Genomic DNA, 19,765 nt, shown 5'->3' on the forward strand with positions numbered 1-19,765 from the left:
GCTGCAGAATCTCAAACACCACAAACCAAAACAGCAAGCAGTACACATCATTTAGTCCTGACATGGAACTATGCACCAATGGCTGAGAATCACCAGAAGGGACCTTTTGGCAACCTATACACGGCTTGGAAGTTCCCAAAATGGGAATAAAAATTAGGAATCAAACTCTCATCAAACTAGTGAAGCTCCTAAGACCTTCACAAGAGCAAATAAAAAGATGAATAATCCCAAACCACAGAACATTGGGAGACTCAGAAAGCAAGCCTTCAATGGATTTGAATTCAAGGTAGGAGATTCTTACACATCTAATACCAAAGTCAAATATAAATAAAGTAATATCAACATGACAAGTATGAACAATAGCCACCTATTACTCATACCTCTCTATTTTCATTGGAGATCATCATGTATTCAGTGACTGTTATTTTATTTTATTTTATTTTTGGTTTTTGGGTCACACCCAGCAATGCTCAGGGGTTATTCCTGGCTCTACACTCAGAAATCACCCCCGGCAGGCTCGGGGGACCATATGGGATGCCAGGATTTGAACCAGCGACCTTCCACATGTAAGGCAAATGCCTTACCGCTGTGCTATCTCTCTGGCCCCCAGAGACTGTTCTTTATCTTTACTTTTATATTTTTCCAAAGGGCTGAAACTATGCCCTAATTAGAAAACTATCTTAAAAAATGATTCTTCCCAAACACATGAGGAATAGTTATAAAATTTAATTGAATCCAGGTGACTAATCAATCTCTCAATGTCAATAAATTTCAAATGATTAAGTTTATAGAATTTGACTTCTAACCACAACATATCCCAAGCATTAAAGAAGTAACTAGGAATTTATTTTATGTTTAAAAGTTAAATGCAGGGGCCGGAGTGGTAGCACAGCAGTAGGGCATGTGCCTTAACGTGGCTGAGCCAGGACGTACCTAGGTTCGATTCCCTGTATCCCATATGGTCCCTGAGACAGAAACAATTTCTGACCGCAGAGCCAGGAGTAATCCCTGAGTGCACTGGGTCTGGCCCAAAAACAAAAGAAAGGGGGAAAACTTCATTTTTAAATAATGAAAGAAGACATTTAAAAAAACAATCCCACTCACAACTGTACCTCAGAAAATTAAATACCCTAAAGTAAACTTACCTAAAGAGGTTAAAAACCTATACAAAAAAAGCCAAAAAAACACTGCTTCAAAATATAAAAATGAAAATATATACCCTGTTCATGGACTAGTAACATTATTAAAATGGCAATACTACCCAAAGTATTATACAGAGGACTGTCTCCCAAGCAGAGCTCAGAGGGCTTGGGGTAACATTCAGCAGATTTCTCAGTCAGTACTAAATCCCAAGATCTTTCCTCTGTCTTTAATATGCTATATATTATACCTATATCCTAAAAATATTTCCCTTAGGCAACATGTTGGATATATAATCTGTATAAATTCTCATCAATACGCATCACAGAGAAATTTAGGACAAATTAAAAACCTATAATTAAAGTAATCTGATTTTTAAAAATTTCTATTTCCTCCCAATTTTTTTTCAGATTGTTAAATAGAACAAACAAAAATGCACTATTTATCTGAACCTGTAATACACTGTGATAAGAGATCTCCAACTTAATCTTTACCACTTATCAGAAATAGTGGGTAGTGAATAATCCCCAAGAGGTTGGAGGATGAAGTCTGCAAGAAAGAGATTTATAGCAAATTATATACCACATAATCCACTACAAATAATGTACTTAACTATACCAAGCTCACAAAGCATTCCAATCACGTTAGCAATTAATTTACTCAAACTACTATTAAAATATATTATTAACAAATAACTGCTAAAATACTTACAGTACCACCTACTATTCTTCCTAGTGGATACCATGCTCTTTCATCAAACCAATTTAAAAATTCATAGAATCCATTAGATGCAAGATGATGTGTTGATCTATAGTTAAACCTAGGGAAAGAGAGAAAAGAAATATTACAAAATTTTGTTTACTAAAAAGAAAAGCTATGCCTGTTTACTATATTTTATTTAGATCTTTAATTCTGTGACTATAAAAAATATAACTTCTATAGCAATTTCCCTTAAACAAACAAAAAGAAATTAAATAAAACACAATCCAAATGCAAGCAGAAATAATTTGCAAAGTACTCTATAGGTAAAAAGATGAAATGGCAATTTGGGGATATTTTCCACAAACAGAATGGATGAGCTAAGAGAATCAGAAAAAAAGTCTGTAGTACTACAGACTGAATTTGCCAACTGGGGGAATGGATGAGAAAGGACTGACTGAGTGACAGTTATCGTGACACTCTGGTGGAGGGTGTGGAAACTGACATCTTAACATTAACACTTTGTAAACCATGATACCATGATTTGATACCTCAAATAATTTTTGAAAATTATGTTAGCAAGATAATTTGTGCTTTACTTGAAAACAGTAACACTAGCAACCCTCAGGGAAACTGTAGGAAAAATAATAATGCGGTCCTCTTTCCCCCCAAACAAGGAAGTGGGTGTATCAGAGGTATCTTCACTGCATGTAGTAGAAAAGTGAGCCAAAAGGTACAACAATGCTGGACACCTAGAAATTCCTCATACCTAAGATCAGTTTGATATATCCTTCCCAGGAGCAAAGTCGTAACTCTCCCTTCCATAATCACTAGATGCTACTATCAGAGTATCTTTAGGCAAACATAAGACTAAAACTAAGAATAATGCCGAGAACAGGTATTACCATCATACTGCCTGAATTTGAGTTCCTTAGTTAGCACTAGCTAAGTGACTTTAACTAGGCAATGTCTCCAAGCATTTATAGGCAAGTGCTAATGTTATTATGAAATGAAAACCTGTGATAAAGAAATGTACCCTGAATATTAAAAAATTGTCATGATAAACTAAAATATAGACTAAATACTAAAAAATAGGCAGATTAGAACAAGATAGAAAGTATAATTTTTTTAATTATGTCAGGGCTAGAGACAGTACATGTCTGCATGGAGCTGATCCTAGTTTAATTGCCAGAACACAAATGTTTCCTATGCACCAACAGAAGTCACTCCCTGCCCCCCAAATGTCAGAAAGATGACATGAAATACCAGTCTTTATCCATTTACAGATGGAGGAGTTATTCATAAAGACTAGCAGTACTAGAGCTGAGGAATACGATTAAGATCCTACCACAGCACAATGGAGTGAAAATGGAAAGTAAATACATTAAAAGGTATCAGCAGAGACATCTGAGCACAACTAGGAATAAAGAAGAAAGGTGGAAGCTATTGGCATCAGTCATGTAATAAGAACCACTGGAGTTCCCATTAACCTGCTATGTATCCTCTGCCACTTAGGATATAAAAGCCTCAGATTCTCTGTAGCATTCACAGAGAACTCCAAAGCATTACCGGTCCAGACCTAATGGTGAGCACCCCTGAAAAACGTTTCACACTATGTTTACCAAAAGCCATCACTGCCACCTTATCCACTCACTGGAGGGGAAAATGCTACTGTATCCCCACAAGAAAGACTAATTAGGCTGCCTCAAGATAAAGAATGCCACACCACTATAATCTCACACATAATTAATCTGGACCCCAGAGGCCACCAATATCTACACTTTCAGTCTCAAAACCGTGGCTGATGGGCGGAGTGCTGTGCAGTAGTCCTCCTCTCTCCTTGGTCTAAGCCAGGGGCACTCAGCAGTACCAGCACCATTAGTAGAGCATTCCTGGAGCCAAGGTTCCTTAGTCACAATATTCCTCAACAGGAGAAATCATTCCCCCTGAGAAAAGTTGCTGAGGTCTCTAGCAACTTTCACCATAGGAAAAAAAACCAACAATTCTGTCAGCCTCCCCTCAGATACTTGCAGTGCTTGTCATTGAGAATCCTTGTAACTGTCAATATTAACTTCACCTCCAGGCCTTTCTCAGAGCAATAATTGTCACAATATATTCAGCTGGCATAGTCACACCTTACCCACACTAAAGATCTTTCCCAACCAAATTAATATATCAATTAAGCAATCATCAATTCAAAGCCAGAAGAAATACAAGTCAAAGAAACAGATGACGACCTCTACTCAAAAGAACAATTATACTTATTATTATATCAGTAATTTATCATAATAATGAATAAGCAGGGGCTGGAGGGTAGCACAGTAGTAGGGTGTTTCCCTTGCACATGGCCGAACCAGGAAGGACACAGGTTTGATCTCTGGCATCCCATATGGTCCCCCAAGCCAGGAGTAATTTCTGAGCACAAAACCAGGAGTAGCCCCTGATGCTGCCAGGTGTGGCCCAACCGCCCCAAAGAATGAATATACAAAAATCTAAGAATAACTTTTTTAAGGAAATTCAGCAAAAGCTACAATAGAGCCAGACAGAGAATTCCACACAACTGGGAAAATACATCAAGAAAGTTAACAGACAATAAAAAAGAGCAAAAAGAACATAACAGAACGAATAGAATGAAATAAAAATTGGAATAAAAACCATTAGCAATAGTCTAGTCTTGACCAAACAGAAGCTGGAACCCAAAATGAGATTATTTTGGTTAAGCATAGGAGGCTAATGAGAGGAGTGGGAAAATATACCTCCCAACTAGTTAAGGGACATCAGCAAGATGAACAATATTTGCATGAGAGTCCCAGAAGAAGTGAAAAGGGAGAAAGCTTATTTAAAACTGTAAAAGAGAAAAAAATTAAAGATTTTTAAAAAAATAAAAAATATTAATTACTAATCAATCTTTCCAACCTTAGCAACAAGCATGATGCCTAAACAAAATGTTCAATACATACTTAGTAAAGCACTCCTGAACCTTTTTTACATGATATAATTTTAAAACATTTTTTCCTTAAATGTCTATGTTAGTAAAGTGAATTAGTGCTAGAGTGAAATTTAAGTTGTGTCAAGTGTCTTACTCTGAGTCTAACGTAATCTCTTTCTACAGAAGCATACATACAGCCTTCCTAGTCAAGGTGAGAAAATTTCAACATTCACCATACGTTACTAGATGTATTTGGGCCTTCTTAAAAGTCTTGGTCTTTTAAGTTTTTGGTTTTCAGCCTAAAATTTTATACCCGCAGATATAGCTAGTGTTCCATGAACTGGCAGTTCACCATTAAATGTTGCAATCAAATGAATTTGGTTCCACATATTTTTAAAATTACTCTGAAAGTTTGCTTCTCACAGTTACCAACTACCAATATGATCTGGCCTATAGTGACTCATCCGTATTACCTGTATTACATGCTAGACACAGGGGCCTTAATTTTCATATTCAGGTTAAAAAATGTTGAATACTGTTTTGTTTAGGGATCACATCCTGCAAAGTTATGGCCCATTCCTAGATCTGCTATTTGTTTTGTTGTTTTGTTTTTGTTTGTTTTTTGGGCCACACCCGGTGACGCTCAGGGGTTACTCCTGGCTATGCACTCAGAAGTTGCTCCTGGCTCGGGGGACCATATGGGACGCCAGGGGATCGAACTGCGGTCTGTCCAAGGCTAGCGAAGGCAAGGCAGACACCTTACCTCTAGCGCCACTGCCCAGCCCCAGATCTGCTATTTGTTATTAGGGATAGCTTCTGGTGGAACTTGGGGGACCATATGCCAGGGATCTAAGTCATGAAGTATGTAAGGCAAGAATCCTACCCACTGCTCTGTTTCTCCAATCTCTAGCAGAATATTCTTTTTTTTTTTTGGTTTTTGGTTTTTGGTTATTGAGTCACAGCCGGCAGTGCTCAGGGGTACTCTGAAATTGCTCCTGTTAGGCTCAGGGGACCATATGGGATGCCGGGATTCAAACCACTGACCTTCTGATTACAAGGCAAATGCCTTACCTCCATGCTATCTCTCCAGCCCCTTTCTTAAATTTTTTTGTCCCCCCCCCTTAAAAATTTTTTTAAATCTATTTAAGCACCATGATTACAAGCATGACTGTAGTTGGATTTAAGTAATAAGTAGAGCACTCCTCTTCACCAGTGCAACATTTCCACCACCAATGCCACCCTCCCTTCTCACCCCTGCCTGAATTCGAGACAGGCATTCTACATCTCTCATTATTTAACACTGTCATGCTAGTTGTTAGTGTAGTTATTTCCCTAACAGCATTCACCACTCTTTGTGGTGAGCTTCATATTGTGAGCCAGTCTTTCTGGCCCTTCTGGTCCTTAACTCTATTGTCTCTGGGCCTTATTAAATAATGTGTCTTTAATTTTTCTTAAAAGCCATAGATGAAACTATTCTGTGTCTATCTCTATTCCTCAGAATTATATCATTCAGCATAATTGATTCCATGTACATACACATATACAGGAAGATTTCATGACTTCATCTCTCCTGATGGCTGCATAATATTCTATTGTGCATATGTACCACAGTTTCTTTACCCATTCATCTGCTAAAGGGCATCTTGGTTGTTTTCAGATAGCAGAATATTCTTAACTAGATCTTCACAGGACCAACTCCATATCTATAGTCTAATTTTAGCTCAAATAACACTTAAAAGACACCTTCCTGGAGCTGAACAGCTAATACAGAGGTTTGGGTTTGTGCATTTGCCATGGAAGTTGCAGATCCTGGAATTTGACTGGAGTATTTTGGCCCCTGAGGACCATAAGTAGTGATCCCTGAGCACAAAGCCAGGAGTAAACCCTGAACGCAGTAGGGTGTGGACTAAGACCCCTCCACTTCCCTGCCCCCCACTCTTCTCCAAGGAGTTCCTTCTTAATGTGTGTTAACTGCTGGGAGTATAAATGGTAAAGCTGATTTTGGAGAACTGGGAGAAAGGTTTTTAGATACATATGGGTGAGCATCTCTGAAACTCTGGTTAATACAAGGAAGCCAAACAAAACAAAAATGAATCAAAAAATAAATGAAGATTTGAGTTTTTGTGTTTTGGGGTAATTTTTTAAGTAAAGCCCTAAATATAAACAACGATAGAAAGGACTGGGTTACTTTTCTTCAAAGGTTTGGTAAAAATTACACCTATGATCTAACAAAGCAATTTGAAAACTTAAGATTGCACTTACTTATTTCAAATTTATGACCCAGCAATCCAATGATTTAAAGTTTAATATTATTTCCATCAGTGGGACAAAATAACAGTACCATAAGGGATAACATTTGTTAAGCAAAGTGCTCTGTAAGGAGCTGGTTCTTTCTCAAATTATTGTCTGTACTTAAGGACTTTTCTAAGTCAGCGCTGAGTTCCCTTCAAATTGAAGTTGGCAAAACTGTAGTTGGATTGAACTTATTCCAACACTCAAAAACAGATGTCTTTCAGTGCATCTTAGAAGAGAAAAAGCTAGAAGTTACAAAAGAAAAATGAACACAAGATACTGTAATAATGCACCTATTTTTCTTGAAAATGCAGTCACAGAATGTTATCAAGTTATAAACAAAAAAATAAAAAAATTAAATAAACCAACAAAAAACAAAACAAAAAAGTTATAAACAAATATAATTTATAAATAACTTATAACTCAGTAAATAAGCTTTGGCATAATGTGTACAAATTCATAATTCCAGAATCCACAAACCTGGATCCTAACTTAGGAAGTCCACAATATATGAGTAGGACAGGCAACAAACTAACAGAAGCAGATGAATATGCAAAACATTAAAAAAAAAAAAAAAACACCAAAACAATCTTAGCACTATGAGAGAACACAGCAGTTAGGATGCATGGTGGCACCACTAGGGTTCAATTCCCATTACATGACTCCCCAAGCATCACTGGGAAGCCTTATCACAAAACACCACCAGTAATTTCTGGCACCACAACAATGAACGGCACCACATTCCCAGGTCCTTCCTTATACTAACTAAATAGTCAAACTAGGCATGCTGCCCAAGAATAGCCACTGGATCTCCAAGGTCTCCACAACACTGCTTGGGAGCCCTATTTGTTCCTTTGGTTAACACTAAATAGTATTCCATCTTATGAATTCTCTTTCACCTACAGAAGCATTTATTCTGTTTCCAACTATAGTCATTTTTAGGTATGTACATTCTTCTTATAAAGAAAGACTGAGTTAAGAAAACTTATATGGGGGGCCGGGCGGTGGCGCTGGAGGTAAGGTGCCTGCCTTGCCTGCGCTAGCCTAGGACGGACCGCGGTTCGATCCCCCGGCGTCCCATATGGTCCCCCAAGAAGCCAGGAGCAACTTCTGAGCGCATAGCCAGGAGTAACCCCTGAGCGTCACAGGGTGTGGCCCAAAAACCAAAAAAAAAAAAAAAATAAGAAGAAAACTTATATGGGGGAGCCGGAGAGATAGCATGAAGATAAGATGTTTGCCTTTCATGCAGAAGGTCATTGGTTCGAATCCCGGCATCCCATATGGTCCCCTGAGCCTGCCAGGAGCAATTTCTGAATGTGGAACCAGGAGTAACCCCTGAGCGCTACCGGGTGTGACTCAAAAACCAAAAAAAAAACAGAAGAACAAAAAGGAAAAAAAAAAAGAAAGAAAACAAAACTTTATGGGGCTGGAGAGATAGCAGGAGGTATGGCATTTGCCTTGCATGCAGAATGACGGTGGTTTGAATCCTGACATTCCATATGCTCCCCTGAGCCTGCCAGGAGTAATCCCTGAGCGCTGCTGGGTGTGACCCAAAAACCAAAACCAAAACCAAACAAACAAAAAAGAAAACTTAAATGGCTTACTTCTTGGGTAAGAATTTAACAATTTTATTCCTGAGTTAGAGTATGAGTAAAGGTATACTAAAATATGAACTAGTTCTCCAAATTAGCTTTACTATTTATACTCCCCAACAGTTAACACACCCGAGAGTTTTGGTTCAGACCTGTGGCTCAAGTAGTAAAATACTTATCATGCATATATGAGTCCCTAAACCATATGGCCCTGGTAGCCTCCAAGGGCCTATGAGCCCAAGTACCACTGGAGTATCCCAAGGCCTTGAGCTCTGGGGGGAGGAGGGGAAAAACACTAAACACAAAAATTAAAATTAAGTTCAAGGGCTAAGAAGACAGTTCAAAGGAACTGAGCATGTGTACAGTTTTACTCTGAATTCTATCTCTGCAACCACCAGGAAATAGCAGGCATGTTGGACTAATTGATGGGATTTATACCAGATACTCTCATTTGCTGGCCATATGAGGTAGAAGGGTTGAAGAAGTCTATGTACCATGGCATATTAAGTAGACTCTTATGATGTTCCAGTTAACAGTGAGCTATACCCTCTGGTTTCTGAATCCTGTAGCTTTCTTTCAAGGAAATAAAACTCAACAACTGATGCTACCATAGAAGTAAATTGAGCCATACCCCTGAGCACTGCCAGATATGCCCCCCCCAAAAAAAAACCCAAAAATATAGGAAAAGAAACCAATTCAAATAAATTTTAAGTATCATTCTTTCCTTCTCTGAATGTTTTATTTTGGAGGGAGGAGGGTATTGGGCCACACCCTGTGGTGCTCAGGAGTTACTCCTGGCTCTGCACTCAGAAATCACTCCTGATGAGCTCATGGTGCCAGATACTGAACTAGGATTGGCTAGTGTAAGGCTACACCGATGCTGGTACACCTGATCCACTGTGCTACTGCTCTGGCCTCCTTTATCTGACTGTCAGTTATTTGTCAGATACTGGTATGAGTTCAGATAGACATAATTCTAGTAGAGCAGTAAAGGTAAGACTAGAAACAAGACAAATGTTGTGAAGTCACATAAAACCATGAAAGAATGTAAATAGAGCCTTGTTTCTTAGGGTTGCAAAAAGTTTGAAAAATTAATCTTTTTAATTTTAAGTTTCTTTAACTTATTATCAGTGAATATTGACTTGTACACCTATGCTCCTGTGGTCACATCAAAATTTCTCAAGTAAAAGAGGATACATATGGAAAAAGTTTTAAGCCCTATAATAGAGAAATTAATAAAAACACAAGTATATTGCTAAGACTTCCTGATTTTTTTTTTTTTATTATTTAACTGAAGAGCTGGCCTCCTGTGTCCTGCTCAAGAGTCTTAGGGGGAACAGGTCTTGAAAATACTCTGCTAACCTGGCTGGTTTTTCAATGCTAGGACCCAAGGGTATGGACCTGCTCATGGCACTAGGCATGAACTGACTGACAGGGTGACTCTGACACTAGGGATAGTGTGGGAATATCGAGTAACAATATCTGAACTCAGGTCTTGGACGATACAACGCATTACCTCTCTGTCTGCTGGCTGAGTTATCCTCCCCAGTCCTCAAACTTAAAACTTAATGAAAGGAACGTAGGTTCCTTTTTAAATTTTTTTAAAAAAGTAAATTCTCCCATAATACTTATCTGTGCTATTAGTATTATGAAACAGACTTGTGTGTATAGCCCTTGTACATGCACTGACTTTCCAAATATTTTGTTTCCTTTCTTCTTGCTCTATCAGCTATCTAGGTTTAAAGTTAAATCTCAGGTGTAAAAATCATTCATGAGAGAGATCTGTGAGAACAAATCTATTCTGTTTATTAACTATTCAGCACTGTGCTGAGTATTAGTAGACTCTTACCAAAAAAAAAATCTTAATATGGTAAAAGTAGAAGGTTTTAATTGGGGGGGGGGGGCTTTCCAATGATGTTCAGAAATGCCAGGTCCACTCCACCTATGCTCAGGGATTGCATGGTACCAATCAGTGAACTAAGTGTAGTGCATACATCTTTTTTTGTTTGTTTTGAGGGGTCACACCTGGCAGTGCTTAGGGGTTACTCCTGGCTCTGCACTCAGAAGTTGCTCCTGGCAGGCTTGGGGGACCATATGGGATGCTGAGAGCAGTGCATACATCTTAACCCATCTACTATCTCTGTGGCCTTAACAGAACTTTTCAAAAATAATTCTTTTATGGATTTCCTGAGCAATTATAATCCTTAAGATTGTTATTAAAGTGTCTAAAATTTTAAAATATTTCCTGACCAGCATGTATGCATCTATTAATAAAAAATTAAGTAATGCCACCCAATAAATGATCACCTATGTAAGTGAGCAGAGAAAATAACTGCACACACACATAAAAATAACATCATTTTTTCTGCGGCCTTACGGCTCGGATATCCCGGCTCACCTAGGACATCAGCTCATCCTCCCCAAAAGACCCCCCCCCAATAAAAAGCTTTGATCTGGAAAAAAATAACATCAAGAGTGAGAAAGCAACATGTTAGACCAGCAAGTATTAGAGATTTTCCTCTTCTCCTTAACCCTGTCAAAAGAACTCCCACGCTACACAAGGTAACAGCTAGAATTCTAAGACTTCATAAATACCAAAAATTCACCACTAACAGAAACAGAAAAAAAAATCCAAGGTAAAAGAACAAAGTTGCTAAGATTACCAGCTAAAGTTGTCATTTCAATAGAATTATCATTATCCTTGCCATCTAGTGGCAGAATTAAAACGAAAGCATGTCAGACTGACAAGCTACATAATAAACATGGAGGAAAAAAAAAACGAATTTACCGTAACTATTAAAACTAATAATTGAAATATAATCTTATCATGTGATACACATGAGTAATCTAATATTAATACATAGCTAAATTTTAATTAAAACCATAGAAATTCATATGCAAGGATATATTAAACAGCACAGATGTCTGATAAATGTTAAGTAGCAACAGGAAAATGACAGAATTTTGAATAAAATTATGTAGAATAAAGTAATTTTTTTCATCGTTTTTACTTTCAACTCACATATGGGGCTGAAGTGATAGCACAGCAGCAGGGCATTTTACGCTGCGCATGGACTAGACCCAGGTTCAGTTCCTGCATCCCTAAGCTACTAGGAGTGATTTCTGAGTGCAGAGCCAGAGTGTGGCTCAGAAACCAAAACAAAACAAAACAAAAAGCCCCCCCACCTTACTTAGGAGTGATCCCTGAGTGGCACTGGGTGTGGCCCCAAAACAACAAACTCTTACATATGGCAACACCCTCAAATACACAGATTACCTACCACCACAGTAACAAATCATCACTACTCATTTATATAGAGGTTTACAACTAGATATTAATACCACTCTCACTAAAAACTAATTTAACAGAACATTTTGATTCAAGATCAAAAGTACATACTGTGTTTACTAAATGGACTAACTACCCATTTATCTAAAAAGAAAAACAAAACAGGCTGTTTAAACAGTGACAATATCCTATAAACCCTTTAGAACCTTTATACCTCTTCCACTTACAGATGCATATGCAAATCAAGATATTAGCATTATCAATAAAATAGAGAAAAGGATCCAAAACATTAGTAGGTTTATAGCTAATGTTTTTGGTTTTTTTCCCTAGATGCCAGAAATCAAGTCCGTCTCATATTTAAAAAGCACACACCTGGGGCAAGAAATAGCACAGCAGGTAGGGGGTTTGCTTTGTATATACATCGACCCAGGTTTGATCCCCGGCATCCCATATGGTCCCCGAGCCTGCCAGGAGCGATTTCTTAGTGCAGAGCCAGAGTGTGGCTCAGAAACCAAACCTAACTAAAATAAAACTAAACAAAACACCCACACACACCTTACCATCTTCCTCAGGCCTTTAGCATCTTGTTTTGTTTTGGAGCCACACCTAGCAGTGCTCAGGGCACCATAAGGGTTGCCATATATAATACTATATGGGATTAAACCTAGGTCGGCTGCATACAAGGGAAACACCCTACCTGCACTCGGGCCTCTTTACTATCATTTAATGAACATGTGAGTTTTGTTAGTGTCCCCTAGAAAAAGCAGAATCTTTTCCCAATACACGAAATGAAAAAAAAAAATGAGCAGTAACTGGTCTCCAAATATATCATTATGCAAATTTTTTTTTTTTTGGTTTTTGGGTTACACCTGGCAGGCTCAGGGGACCATATGGGACGCCGGGATTCAAACCACTGACCTTCTGCATGGAGGCAAATGCCTTACCTCCATGCTATATCTCTGGCCCATAAGCTGTGTTTTAATGTCATTCAAAATGAATGAAAATTATGAAAATTTTAAGTTCATAAATAAAATAGTACTTTATAAATTAAAGCTATCCAATGTTTTTGCTAATTAAGTCTCATACAACTGTGTAATAGTAAAATCAGATTTACATAATAGAAACAGGATCTCCCAAAACATAATAATTATAAACAAGCTACATTCATATTTATATTACTAGAGTATCCAATTACTAACATAATTATTATATAATATGATACCTAAATAAGATTTCTGACACATATTATCTATAGTGCTAATAGCCATACATCATAATTAGCTGTGCAAAAACAGAACCAGAGTTATTTGGTCAATTTATTAGTAAGTGCCAAAAAAATAAATAAACACTATACAGGGAATACTCACAGTAGAAATCAACATCAAGGGATAAACTAAACGATCAAAACAAAATAAGTATTGTATATGTAAAATCTTTGTATAGAGAAGTAACTGTCTATTGTAAGGGATGGCAATAAAAATGAGATTTCAAAAAAAAAATGAGATTTCTTGTGAAAAAATAAACATGCTCCCATTCTAGTGTGGATATGTCTAATGTTGGCAATGTAATCATTCGAAAGAATAAAGATGAAAAGACCCTATTCAACCCTATTAGTAACTTTATGCTTTTGAGAAAGTTTCTTACCATGTTAGGACTCAAGCTCCTCAGCTATCAAATAAAGCAATTAAATCCATCTTTACCAAACTACATTGCATAGAACACTAAAAGAAAATCCTACAGTGATTTCTAAATTCAACAGGCAAACACTAGATTAAATAAAATTATGATTACTCAAGTCTCTAACATGCTAATGTGTGTACTGTAAATGAACACATTACAAGCATGAAGTACTAGGTTGTCTATGAATTAAAATCATCTCAAATATATTGTTTTAAACTACAATTCCTGGGATGTGTGCTGCAAAACACTTTGACAAGCACTCTCATAGCTTTTTAGGTATGATTTCATTACATATGAAGTGAAATCAAAGTGACTGAATTTATCTAATTTCTCCTCCCTTTAAAAAGTGAGCCAGGATGGGAGGAGAAAAAAAAAAAAAAAGAAAGTGAGCCAGGATAGGAAAAACTGAAGTATATGAAAGTTTTAATATCCTGCATAAAGCAATTTTAGAGCATATTCTAGCAATCCTACTTTAAACATTTTTGAAATTACAAATGTATAATTTTACACTAATAACTTTTTTCCAACTTTGGACATTTAACATTTTATAAGGTATCACTGAATCAGCATTACAGCAAATACATTATACTTCACTTCTTTCCTAGGTTAGCCCATTAACCCGGAGCAGGCAAACTTCACGAAATGTAAGCACCCTTAGCTACCACATCAAAAGTGAAAGAATCCGGAGCAAGAAAAATGAATGAGAGGCTCAGTCATGCAATAATTGGTATCACTGGTGGAAAATTTAAGTTCCTGTGCAATAAAAGAAAACTATGATTAAAATGAAGACATGTTCACTAAGGATACAGTAGAGAGATTAAGGGGCTAACTTTTTTTTTTTTTTTTTTTTTTGGTTTTTGGGCCACACCAGGCGGTGCTCAGGGGTTACTCCTGGCTGTCTGCTCAGAAATAGCTCCTGGCAGGCACGGGGACCATATGGGACGCTGGGATTCGAACCAACCACCTTTGGTCCTGGATCGGCTGCTTGTAAGGCAAATGCTGCTGTGCTATCTCTCCGGGCCCAAGGGGCTGACTTTTGCATACTGCTAAAGCTGGTTCAAACCCCAGCTCAGCATAAGAAACCTGAACAGAGACAGTAAGCATCACCATGTGCCCCTTCCAAGACAAAGATTCCAACCGAAAAACTTAGTTTACCTATAAGCTTATCTCTAAATTAATAACGATTTATTCATTATTATATAGGTGATAAAAAATAGAAGATAACACGCAATGGGCTGTGGTGGAAGAATACTGGCACCTGGGTTGTAAATGTGTATGAAATAGTATTCCTAAAACACACAACCTTGTGAACTTATTATGTCTCAATAAAATGAAATATAATCAACTGTAACTAAAACTATTATAACTACCATTTCTGCCTTTAAATCTCAGAGTCAAGGAAGTTGAAGTGAGGGCTGGATAGAGAGCACAGCGGTAGGGTGTTTGCATTGTGCACAACTGATTCGAGACAGACCCTGGTTTGATTCCTGGCATCCCATATTGCCAGGAGCAATTTCTGAGCACCAGAGCCAGGAGTAACCCCTGAGCACTGCCGGGTGTGACCCCAAAATAAAACAAAACAAAAAAACAACAAAAATGGGCATCTGAAGTAAAATGAAAATAGACTTACTGCCAGAAACAGTGTTTTTACCCTGGAGAGCTTTACTGAAGTGTGTCTTCAACATATAGCACTGTTATAAACTATTATTTTACACAAAAGAAATCTTCCTAATTTGACAACTGGCAAAATTATTTAAAGTTCATATTTGTTATTTTTTTAGTGTGTGAGGCATGAGAAAGCTGTTTCAACTTATTTAGTCAAATACAAAAATGCTTTGTGGCATTTTCAGCTTTACTTAATGCCTTGCCTGCATGCCTATAAATGTTCTTTTTCAAGTATATAATACAATTATATAATTTATAACTCTAAATCTCTCAATCTCCAGTTTTTATTTTAACTTTCAAAAACATTTTAACAATGACACTTAAGAGTCTGAATTTCCATGATTAAGGATAATTCAAGAAAATCTCAAATGCCAGCTTTTTCCTTTCAACTCTCTTCCGCAAACTCTGGCATACTTTCAATATGAAACTGATAACAGAAATAATGTCTGTGACAGACTGTCATAAGTGTTGGAAAATGCACTAAGTAATCAAACAGATAACTTGTAGAGAAAGGAAAAAAGGGCAAATTTGGCTCCTAAGCATGACCGGGCCTGGCCTTTAGTGGCTCCTACGCACCAAAGAATCTGAGCAGCCAGCCAGAGTGCAAGGGCAAGGCAAACACTGACTTGAGTTGCCAAGAAGGACCCAGAGTCCCTAAGCTCTCCCTATGAGTGGACCCACTTAAAAACAACAATATTTTTAAAAAGGGTTCTTTCCTCCAGTTGGTTCTAATGATTTTTCTCTTTTTGGGAGATGTGGGAGGGAGGGTGGAGCCACACCTGGTGATGCTCAGGGATTACTCCTTGCTATGCACTCAGGAATCACTCCAGTGTTGGGGGCAAAGGGGAGGGGAGAAGATCCTATGAGAGGCAGGGTTTCAAACCCCAGGGCCAACATTAGTAAGGCAGGTGCCCTTCTATTACGATCTTTCCCACCCTATTCTAATGATTTCTTTTTCTGATGATTCCAACGGAATTCCATCACTCTGAGAAAGTCATTCTGCATCACCTATTTTCAATCCCTGTAACAAAGTCATATTTAATCTAAAACTTTACTGAATATAAATTGTAAACTGAATTTCCAAGCCTCAATCTTTTGATGTATCAAATCCTGGATGTATCAGGTAACCTGATGAAAGCATCATGACAATTCCTAATTGTAAACATTTGTTACTGTTCTGTAGATCTAAAAATACAATATGCCACTAACTGCAATAACATCAGCAACAAATACACCCATCAAAATATAGTTAGTATCCCAAATTTATCTATTCTAAATCTGTAAGAAAATTATAATTAAAAACAAAACAAAAAAAAGAAAACCATACAACTCAGGGCACGGGAGATGGCTCAGAGCAAAAATGCCTCACTGTAAGGTTATGACTGAGTCTACCCCCATCGCTGTCCAGGCACACGAAGCACACAGACCCAGCAGCTTTATTGTCTGGTGCTGCAACAGTGCATGTGAACGAATCCAGCAAGCACAATACCAATCATTGCAACAACAGCAGTATAAGGAAATACAGTTAATTTAAATTAAAAATAAACAAGGAAGTGGGACCTGACTAAAGAAAAGCTATTTCGCAAAGGATAAAATAATAACCAGTCTCTCTGTCCCTACTGTATAAGTAACTTTGGCCTTGCTCTGAAGAAGCCTGTTTGTTTTGAACAATATATTGGCAATGACACTGATCATTCCCTTGATGGGCCTGCTGATTCTTTCTCATGGAATCTTCTTTTCTTAGAATCCAAAGGTCATGCTGTGAGGCAGCCCAGTAGAGAATGAGCCAAAGTCCCAACTGAGCTCGGCTCATAATCAAGACTCCAGGTGACTAAAGTGTCCAGCATCCCTGCTAACTGCAGCCCATTGAGCTGCCAGATGACTGCAATCAATCCCAATCCTCCGGCTGAGGCCATGAAAAAAAAAAAAAAAGAAAAAAAAAAAGAACTTTCCAACCAACCACTACACTAAACTGAGAAATAATAAATACTAATTTAACATTAAGTTTTGGGGTAGTCTATGATACTTTTTGAACAAAAATGTTATGACCAAATAAAAACTAATAAAACAAGGTGGAAGACATGCACATAGACACTAGAAGATAGTTACTATCTAAGATTCTAAAGGCTTATTTAGGGAGCAGTCAGAGGTCTTCACACACACGAAGTAACAGTATTAACCAGCCACAACCTTATCCTGTCTAAAATAGATTTTAGTTCCTTTTATTTATTTATTTATTTTGGTTTTTGGGTCACACCCAACAGTGCTCAGGGGGACCATATGGGATGCCGAGATTTGAACCACCTTCCTTCTGCATGCAAGGCAAATATCTCCTGGATTTTAGTTCTTATAGAAGCATCAGCAAGAAAGCTCAGAACCTAAATGCCCATTCTTACAGAAATATCAGCATGAAAGTTCACAATCCAAACGCCCATCACCTAGCAAATATATCCAAATTATAGACATTTCTGCTGTTTGTATTTGGTGTACTGGAGGTACACTGGACTGGAGGTCTGCATCCACTAGTGTTTGAGGCTGGGGGAACTGCATAATGAAAGGACTGAATTCAAGGCTCATGACATGCCAAAACATGCGCTACAGCCCTTTCAGCTGTCTCCCAAGCCCCGTATTGTTAAAGGCACAATGAATAAAGTTGCTTTTTGTATTTAAGTATATTATCATTATAAAGAAAAGGTGACTTGAGAGGATTAGCAGCATACTAATTTTAGGAGTCACAGGTATGCTATTAGGATTACATGTAATAACGGTATCATTAAAGAGTTTCTAGAATTTAACCTATAGGAAAAGAAAAGAGAAAATTTTACATCTTAGATTGTGTGACTACCAGAGCAACAACACTCACTGATCTACTTAGTGATATGACAAAGATAAAGCTATCTCAATTGCAGATACACTTTAATGGAGACAAGTAACTTATTTCACTCCTAATGAATATTTTTATTTTGTATCCTTTTAGCCTCATGAGAGTTTAAAGGAGATGAGTTACTTGTGATGTCTAAAATGATGCTTGATTTTTGTATTAATTACATAATCATATAATTAAATTGAGTTCAAAACCAGTAAAATCTTTAATTAGACAAACACATCACTATGAATTTATTATTTTCTAATACCCAATGTATAAAATTATTTGTCTTTTTCTTCCATATCAAGGTATTTTTTCTTAAGTTCACACAAAATGACAGCATATAAATTTTATCTTTCTTGCTGACAAGTCTTTTTGCACTTATTTCAAAAGGTAACATGAAAGCTTTACTATTCATATGGTTTTCAGATTGAACCAGTCTGTCTTCTCATATTTATTACTCCTTATCCACCGAGTTACAACTTGAGACCAAACTATTTCTAAGTGGAAGCGGGATCAAATGAAACTAAAGTTAAAACACCTGTTCCTTTTGGGCAGCCAATCGTTTCCCAACTGCCAGTGGCAATCACCAGTGTTCACATAAATCAGGGGTCCTCAAACTTTTTAAACAGGGGGGCAGTTCACTGTCCCTGAGACCACTGGAGGGTCTGACTATAGTAAAAACAAAACTTATGAATGAATTCTTATGCACACTGCATATATCTTATTTTGCAATGAAGAAACAAAACAGATACAAATAAAATATGTGGCCCGCGGGCCATAGTTTGAGGACCACTGACATAAATGATTTCTGTAATTGTCATTTCAATTATCACCAACTCTTTTCATTCTACAAGATTAATTATGAAAGTTCAGTACCAGGAATAGCCAGCTGAAAGAGAGATACAGAGCAAAGTATGGAAGAGGCTGGTTCAGGGTTATTCTCTCTCAGGACAACACTTTCCACCACACACTCACAAACCTGAGCCTCTCTGAACTCTGTTGATTTGGAATTTTTGTAATGCCTCCATTACATAGGCATGAAGTGCTTGTTAGTCATTAGTGACTCAGTCTCCAGCTCTCTACACTGCAACAGCTCAGAAAGTTTCAATCCTCTAATCACCAGGGTGGCTCTACCATCAATCAGTTCCTGCTTTAGGTCACTTACCTAACTAAGCTTTCCCAATCAGCCAAGTAGGAAAGCAGAGGACACCTTTTAAGATGGTCAATACTTAAATTCTAAAGGTTCGGTGCCAGAAGTGGGGATAATGACCAAATGCATGTTAATTACTAATCAGAAGATCAACTACCCATATGATTTTTCTATCTTCACAGTTCAGTTAATCACAATAGACATCCAGACCTTATCACAACCAAAACATAAACTGTGGTTATCATTAGGAATAATGATCAGTGTCAATATTTACTGAGCTTTCAGAACTTCCAGACAGTGTAGGATATCCTAGAAATATTAGTAAAGATGTCAATCTTCAATTAACAATTAACTATGCCAACAGTCCTTTATTTGTTCACATGAGAAACCATCCATTATCCATTCATAGTTCCACACAAATAATAACCCCAGTAGAAAATACTGCAGTTTTATAAAAATG

At 37.4% G+C, this 19,765-nt stretch overlaps 1 protein-coding gene across 1 annotated transcript in view; it reads right to left on the reverse strand.

The window, feature by feature from the left end:
• Nucleotides 1-19,765, reverse strand: part of STT3B (STT3 oligosaccharyltransferase complex catalytic subunit B) — a 77,395-nt gene that overhangs the window by 46,389 nt on the left and 11,241 nt on the right. Inside the window, exon 2 of the mRNA XM_049766395.1 lies at nt 1,852-1,960. Coding sequence (XP_049622352.1) covers nt 1,852-1,960 — 109 coding nt within the window. The remainder of the gene's footprint in view (nt 1-1,851; nt 1,961-19,765) is intronic.

Source organism: Suncus etruscus, chromosome 20 (genome assembly GCF_024139225.1).
Source record: "Suncus etruscus isolate mSunEtr1 chromosome 20, mSunEtr1.pri.cur, whole genome shotgun sequence".
Lineage (NCBI taxonomy): Eukaryota > Metazoa > Chordata > Mammalia > Eulipotyphla > Soricidae > Suncus > Suncus etruscus.